We start from the raw sequence: 8,790 nt of genomic DNA on the forward strand, positions 1-8,790 counted from the left end.
TATGTCATGTTTTATTTATATCCTGCTTAATACTCTTAGCCCCCTGTTTTCTTATAAAATCTGGTACTTTCTGGTTTGCCATTTTTTTAGGGGGTATAATTTAATATCTATCTTTTCTTTAGAGAAAAATGAATGAAGTTATTCTTTCTTCTTCCCCTTTCTCTTTCTCTTTTCTTCTCAATTTTTAGTTGCATTACTTCTAATTTGTTAGTGTATATAACAAATAATATATATCATATAACATATGACAGTATTCTTATGCCCTTATACCACCTTTATATTTGTCCCTGCTCTAAAATTAAATATATTAAATGATTGTGATCCATCATTTGAGGAAAATTTCTCAATCATCTCTTTGTTAGATGAATCTCATTCAATATTCAGTTTCTTAAGAGGGAGTTAAAGTTTCAGAATTCCCTGAGTTAAAAAAATAAATAAGCTTTTTATAGACTTGATTGCCAATTTGTCTGGATGCAAAATCTTTGTTTCAAACTTCATTTAGGTATTTTTCTATGTTTAAATTTAAGGTATAATTGTATCCAGTAAAATTTACCCTTTTAAAACTGCATACTAGAATATATAGTTTTTCAAATTTTTAGAAGTATATATATATAATAAAACCACCACAACCAAGATGTAGAACAGTTCCATAGAACCAAAGTAAATGCTGCTTTAGAACCAGCATCCCACCTTCAGACCCTGTGAACTGACGATCTGTTTTCTTTCTTTATAAATTTGCTTTTGAAAGAATATCACATAAGTGGTTGACTTTCAATAAAATATTGTCTCACTGTTGCTTTTTTTTTTTTTTTTGATTATGAGGCCAGTCTAATTCTCTTGCTTTGGTAAATTATTTCTTATTTTTGCCTGAAGATTTTTCTTTATATTTAAAACCCAATGTCTCAGATACATTTCAGAGTTGACTGCTCCAGGTCAAATTATTGGTACTGGCTTGGTGCTATCAAAATGTATATTTAGATTCTCTTATTTCTAGAGAACTTTCCTAGATTATAGTCTTAAGTATTAATTCTGTAATTCTGTTCCTTTTTTTTTCTTCATCTTCAGGGATTCTCATTATACGTGCATTTGATTTTTTCTTTTTTTTATGGTCTTCCATCTTAAACATTTTCTTTCTGACTTCTTCTTTCTTCATCTCATTTTCATTGTTTCCCTATTTTTCTTTAGTGTTCCTTATTACATTTTCATGTTAATCTACTCTTTAGGTGCTATTAATATAATGTTTATTTCCAATATTATTTTATCCTTTTCCTCTAATTTATTGTCCTGGGTTCAAGCGACTTTTGCTTTCTGTTGACCGATGTTTTAAATCCATTTTTTTCCCTCAGTTTTTAGATTTGTACTTCAAGGTTTTATATATATATATATACATATATATATATATATATATATATCTTTCAATATTTGAGAAAATTTAGTTTCTCTTGAACTATTTTGTTATAGCTTTCTTTTTTTGATAGTTCTTTATTTGGGGTAATTTTCATCAAATGGCTTTTTAAAAAATTCTTGTGTTCTGCTTTATTTTTATTGTAGCTTGGTATAGATGAAGATTATTTGCATATTTGAATTTGTTTGAACATGGGTAGCAGTCTGTGGGCAGTTTCCAAGTTTCAAGCTCAAGAGCACCCACTTTTCTTTATATTAACAAACTCTGATTTCTTTATTGGAGCACTTTTGGGGTACAGTGGACGGCATTGGGGGGAAGGTTGAAGGAACCTTACAGGTTGACTTTGGTTTTTTTTTGGTCTTTTAAGATGATAAAGTTTCCCCTCTAGTTTCTTTTTCCCTTCACTGTGCATTGTTTTCAAAAGTCACCTCTCCCTTTTAACCCTTTCCAACCTCCAAAGAGTTCCTTCCTCGACATTGCTTTATTGAGTTCTGTGCATACTTCCAAGTCACTTCCCTGAAGGATGAGCTAGCTTCCAGAGAAGTTTTTCAGAATGTTCATACTTGCAGTAAACTTTCTTTCTTGTAATGAGTTGAGATCAATCTTAGGCCTCCTACTAGCTTTTCGTCTCTCTTTCTCTCTCATTTAGTATTTATTGGACTGGCCTTCCTCTTCACAACAGCACATGGTAGGAACCTAAGAGAGAGCTACTGTGAGCTCCTATTTATTTTCTGCTTACAGATAATTTGGAATTTGGATGTTTTCCAAATTTGGGGTTGATATTGTGTAGTTTGTTTTTGTTGTTCTTTATTGCTTGGGGGAGGGGTGGCGATGGATGTGTTAGATTTGGATTTCAGCTGATGCTATATTTTGATCACCCATATATTTTTAAGGGAGAAACTGACAAAGTAAAACAGGCACCAGAAAACAAAGCATGTCTTCTAAAGTACATTCATTCCAGTGACCTTTTCTTACATAATTTGGAGCCACAGTGTGGTAAAATGCTCATAGAGAAGGTAAAATGCTTATATTTTGAAATTAATGCATCATGAAAACTCGGTAACTATAAGAAAGTGCATTTTCCTGAGAATATTGTTTATAAAATGCCTATTGAGTATTACCGCTGTGTATTTAGAACAGGATAATTAATTTTTAAGTTCCATGACAGATTACTTTCTAGATGCAGTAATCTTCTTTTAGAATTTGAGAACTAGATCCATTTCCAGTATTAGACCTTCCAGTCTAATTCCATTATACTCTGCAGGGAACAGGAGTCTATTTCATTCCCTTGTGAGATGAGTATATCTGCAATGATATTCAAACTGGGTTCTCCAACTTCCTAGCAAAGATACTTAGCAGTTTAGTATAAGTGGTTTTGATTGTTCTTTATAAATATTACATACAAACAAAAGTTATTGTTAAAATGACTAGGGCAAAGATATAGCAGAAAATCAAAAGAAAAATAAAATCTCCCTAAAATCCTACATCAAAACTTTCAAATGCTTGAATTTTTATTGTGATAATGTGACCTTGCACTTATATAATTAGTTATTAATTTTTTATTCCTGTTTCCTTGTAAAAAATATGAATTATAGTCGCTAGGAAGAAGAATAGCTGTGATTGAGTGCTTATTATGAGATAAGCACTTAGTTTGCCAACTTTTAAGATTACTTAAAATTTGTTTTAAGATGATAAGCTTCTTTCATCTTCCTTTTATACAAGATGATACTAGGTATGTGTTATGCCCAGAACATAGGGGTCGGTGTGTGTTTCACTGTCAGATTCTGTACATTGGAAGGCAAATGTCATTGTTTAGAAATGACACTAAGCAATAGAGTATATATATATGATTTTAATATAAAACACTTGTTTTGCTTTTTGAATACTGATTTGCTACTGATTTATTTAAATATGATATGTCCAATTTTTCTGTCACACAATTTCCTTAATTTTCCAAATGATATGAATAGGATAGTTAACTTTCTGTTTACTATAATACCTGACAGAAATTTATGACACGACCTGAGATGGAAAAACTAATAAAATGGTACTTACCATAAAGGATTGCAAGCAGAGACAGTGGCATGACAAGTAGTCCCACTAGCATATCAGCAATGGCTAGGGACATTAAGAAGTAATTGGTGGCATTGTGCAGTTTCTTTTCCAAGCTTACTGCCATGATAACGAGGATGTTGCCACCTATTGTCAAGATTATTATTATGACAATTGAAAGTGCTGGCCAGTTTTGTACCCCGTCTGGGAATTTGAAGCGTCCACCATCGGAGGTATTGAAAATGTCAGTTACTATGGCTGCTACTGGGCTCACAGATATATCACATTGCCAAACCAATAGGCCAATCAGGTGCACACTGAAAATTAAGAAGAAAAAAAAATCAGGTACATATTATGTTACTTGTATCTAATAAATTACTTATATAAAACAACTCTTTTGCCTTTAACAATCATTATCACATCACTGTTTTTACTCTGTTAATTAAATTTCAGTATTTCTTATTCCTATCCTTTTATTGAGTGTTTAATATGATTCAGGCTCTTAGCTTACCGAAATATATATATATTTAAGGAATCTCATTTGATCTTATACAACATCCTCATGAGGTCAGTACTGACTATTATGTATATGGAGAGACTGAGGTTCAGAGAAGTTAAGTAACTGTCTCAAGGAAGCACAGCCAGTAAGTAGCAGGGGCAGGGTCTGTACTCAGGTCTCACTGATACAAAGCCTGTGTTTTACTTTTACTCTATATAATCAATCAGAAACCACAGTATTATTTGACTTGCTGAGTGACTTTATGCTGGCTTGTGGTATCTTTAATAGTTGTCCTATACATTTTCCTTCTATCTGACACTCTCCCCATTTCTGTCCTGTGTTTTCTGGGTCCTGTTCTAGGCTAGAAGATGATTTGTGGTGATAATTCCTATGGGTTTGATGCTTTCCTATGCTGGAAATGAAATTTCTTAAAGTCATTTATAATGTACACTTCTCATGATGGTACTTATGTAGACTTTTACTAACAAGGATTTCAGGCCAAATGGCAGACTAACGCAAGAGACACAGATGTGGTTTTGTTTTGTACATTCCAAATTAATTTCCCCTGATGGTGACATAAGATTTATTCAGTTTACATACATCAATGTAAGTCCCAAAAGTGTCTAATAAAACTAGCATTAATTTTCCTTAACAAAACAGACAAGCATATTCAATATTTCCTGCTTTAAAGCAAGAATTATTATCTGCTAATGACTCTTATGTGTATTCTGTGTTCAGTAATAGTTATTTAATGAATATTAAGCAACAAGTACACTATATGTACTAGCTGTTAAACCCTGATATTTATAGAGAAGAAAATTTCCTCTATTGGTACAACATGTGCTAAAAATTTTTCTTTGCAAGAAAATTTCATGGGGTGATGGAACATATAACGTTACAAAATCCAGACTCTATGAGTTCTCCATGTAAATGTTTTTATTTCATTATCTCATTCACTTGTTCTTTGAACTAAAACTATTATTTCTATACAGGGAAAATACATGTGTGGTTTGACTATTGCTTATTAACAATCACCAGAGAAATTTGAAGTAGTTAACACTAGATGATTATGATGATCATAATTGTATCTATAATATATATACACACACTACACTTTCTGAACAATCAAAACTGAACACTGAACCTGAAAACTTATTGGCATTATTTAACCTTAAATAAAATATTATAATAATTTTCTACCATATTTAAAAATTATTTCCCTTAATATCTTATGAATATACTTTCCATAGTTTAAGATAATAAAGAAATGATGAACATATTTTGACTTTCTCATTCTACAGGAGATGAAAACTAGTACTTCAGACATTTAGCTTAAAACTACTTCCTCATTATTCAAAGCTACATGATATCCTAAGCATCATGTTTGGGGAAGAAATACACATAGTAATTTTTTCAAATAATGAGAGATACTCATTCAATTTTTTCAAATGATGGATGTATTTTTTCCTGGGACATAAAAATAAGCTAAAATAATATGTGATTCAAAAAATCTATAGCATAATTAGTCTGTGATTAAGGTATATAGAAATTATTAAAATAAAGACCCAAATAAATAGAAGCAAGGTATTTGCTTTCAGCTTTGATTATTCTGTCACAGTATTTGCTGCATTTGGCATGTGACCAATGTCCTGGCTATATTATCTTAATGATTTTTTTGACCAGTCACTTAACCTTTCAGAACATCTATTTCCTCATCTCTAAAACAAGGATGATCTTTATGACATTATTTTTGTGAAAATTAAATGATAATGTAAAGTCTCAAAATAATACCTTTGCCATAATAGGCCCTCAGTAAATGTTGGAGCAAACATTCTTTCTACCTTCAAAGTTAAAAACAAAGTATTTTGTGGTAGCTATACCCTAACTCAGTGTACTTCAAAATTTGTCAAAAATTTAAGTCCTAGTTTTATTTTAAGAAGATATTTATGCAGAACTGGGTTCAGATAGTCATTTTAAATCCAAAGTCTTTTCTGGCCTAACTGATGAAAAACATGTTCTCCTGAAATTAAAAAAAAAAAATCTAGTTTCTATTAGTTGATGACCATTTCAGGTAGTCCCATAAGACTTTCTGCTCAAAATAATATGCTACATTCTCAACTGCAGTTACAGAAACACAAATATATTTATTCTTATGCCTATAGAATATGGTCCTAACAGGATATGCAGTGCAACTTCAAATTTTCTAAGTAAGTTATGAAAACATCTAAGTACTTCCATATTTCTGTAGCAATGGTAAAATAATGCAAAATAAAATTGTATATAACAAAAGTATATGAAAACTACATTCAATTATGAATTTTAAAATTTGAGTATCTTAGAACTTTGGGATAGAAAAATATTCAAAACATTTGGCCTACCTGTATTGGTCAAATATATTTTTATTTTTTATTAAACAGTCCATGAGACAAATATTAAATTATTGAGGAAGTTTATAGAATCTAAATATATCTTCTGTGAATTATTAAATAAATTAATATTATTGGGAATAATCCTGACAAGTTTTTACCTAGTTTCAATTCAATTTAATAAATTCACTTTGAGCATTACTTATGAGCAAATTTTTATGATTTTTACTGCAGTAAATCCTATTTTCTATAGTATTGCAATCAAGAATTAGCTGTATTCTAATTAAACCTAATTTCAAACATTTACATGCTTAATGAAAAACATACAGTCCTTTTACAAAAGAGGAGTGATTTGGGCCTTGTTTCTAAAGCTCACATTAATTGCTATTAAGCCCACAGAATTCTCATAAAGTATGTACACAAAAATCACAGTGTCTGTCCAAACAATTCAAATAATTTATTCATTGCTACTAAATATTTAATGAAAATATAATCTCACATTCTTAGTAGATAATGATAATTTGATTTAAAGGTCTGAGTACATTTTAAATCTACTGAGTTTTTGCGTGGCATATGACGATGGGCATTAATAGCAGAGATGAATGGGCCCTTATTTCTCTTGCATGGTGCTCGGTAGTGTCTGACTCTTTTTGACCTCCTGGTTCGTAGCCTGCCATGCTTCTCTCTCCTTGAGATTTCCCAGGCAAATATAGTGGAGTGGGTTGCCATTTCCTTTTCCAGGGAACTTCCCCACCCAGGGATTGAACCTGCATCTCTGGCGTCTCCTGCATTGGCAGGCAGATTCTTTACCATTGAGACACAAATTCTTTAATTTCATACCAGAATAATAATTTGGTGCCTTTTAAGGTATCCCTAGGGCTTCCCTGGTAGTGCAGCTGGTAAAGAATCTGCCTCCAATGCAGCAGACCCTGGTTGGATCCCTGGGTTGGGAAGATCCCCTGGAAGAGGACATGGCAACCCACTCCAGTATTCTTGCCTGTAAAATCCCCATGGACAGAGGACCCTGATGGGCTACAGTCCTTGGAATCACAGAGTCGGACACGACTGAGCGACTAAGCACACAATATATCCCTGTATTTTGGTATGTGGAACAATGGCTATATACTAAGTTGACACAGCCACATGGAGTGGGAACATTGGTCCTTTCATTTCCCCGCACCTGGCTCTTCTTTCCTCTTCTTTATTACTGTCCTTCACTTTCCTTCTCCTGTCTGCTCTAGTTTACTTGGAATCACAAATCTTTGAGACTGTCGTCACTGCAGTGTTCAGTGGCATCCACGATGGACTATAATGCACATATTGTAGAGAATCCAACATTGATGTACTTTGTTTTTACCTTGCTCTATAAACTTTTTCCTTAGTGAGCACTTTTGGAGAAATCATAGAGGAGATGGTGTAGGAGTAAGGCAATTCAAGGCCTCTCAGTTGAACTGATCAGAGTTTACAGAGCCCTGGATCTTTTTTGCCATGCCCCCATTCCTCAAAGTGTAGGTTTAGAAGAAAACAATCCAACTTTTTACTAAGTTAAAAAGAAGATATAGCTGGATTAGATCACATTTAGTATGCTCAGTACTTGAATTCAGTTTCTTCCTTATCTCTTTTATGTTATTCTATTGATTTTAACTTTTGGTTCATTGTCTCAAGGTTTCTGAGAACGGTATTACTTTTCTCTGTCCAGCTACATTCTTCAAATGCTACTCCCTGACTTCTGACCCATTCTTTTGAAACCTCAACTTTCTTCATAAAACCAGAGACTTATAAAAATGCTTTATTCTCTTGGCTGTTTAGTTTATCTAGGAAGGAAAGAACCTTTTCTCATTTCTACATTTTAGCCATAGAGAAAGCAACCACAGCAACCACAGCATCAGGATTAATTTTACTTGTTTGAACATATGAGTGGTTGTGTTTAATTGGAGTTCAAATTATTGTTTTTCCCCATTTACTGTTTTTGAATAGAAATCACCAATGTTAGTCTATTGGTATGCAAGTCATTTATGCATGTTGAGGGAAATATAGCTGAATAATCATATAAAAACCTGTTTAACATTTTTGAGCAAACCACTCTGAAAAGTTAGTTTTCAAAAATAATAGGTAATAACATCCTTACAGGAATGAGTGCACTGCTTTCCTCAGGTTCACCATGATTGCTTCAGTCTTAAGCAACCAAGTTTAAAATTGAGATGAGGAAATTTAACAGACTGGATTCATTATGCCATCCTTTCTGGGGAGAGAAAAGAAAAAGGGAATTACTAAAAGTTGAAATAACTTGCATAACATTTAACTAAATAAAAGAAAATATACTTATTAAGTGATAAGAAACAATCAATACTAAATTTAGCAAACAAATATTGTCATATAAGTGATAAAAATAGCAAAGAGAATATATTTTTCATTTATTTACCAATATACAACCATTATAATTTTTCTAAAATTTCTTATATACACTT

At 32.2% G+C, this 8,790-nt stretch overlaps 1 protein-coding gene across 1 annotated transcript in view; it reads right to left on the minus strand.

Moving 5' to 3' along the window:
* The window catches only part of HTR2C (5-hydroxytryptamine receptor 2C), a 150,332-nt gene extending 141,781 nt beyond the window's left edge, over positions 1-8,551 (minus strand). Inside the window, exons 1-2 of the mRNA XM_005700259.2 lie at positions 8,451-8,551; positions 3,461-3,774 (exon numbers count right to left, since the gene is read on the minus strand). Coding sequence (XP_005700316.1) covers positions 3,461-3,774; positions 8,451-8,485 — 349 coding nt within the window. The 5' untranslated portion in view covers positions 8,486-8,551. The remainder of the gene's footprint in view (positions 1-3,460; positions 3,775-8,450) is intronic.
* Positions 8,552-8,790: the final 239 nt, after the last annotated feature.

This window comes from Capra hircus, assembly GCF_001704415.2.
Source record: "Capra hircus breed San Clemente chromosome X unlocalized genomic scaffold, ASM170441v1, whole genome shotgun sequence".
Classification (NCBI taxonomy): Eukaryota; Metazoa; Chordata; class Mammalia; order Artiodactyla; family Bovidae; genus Capra; species Capra hircus.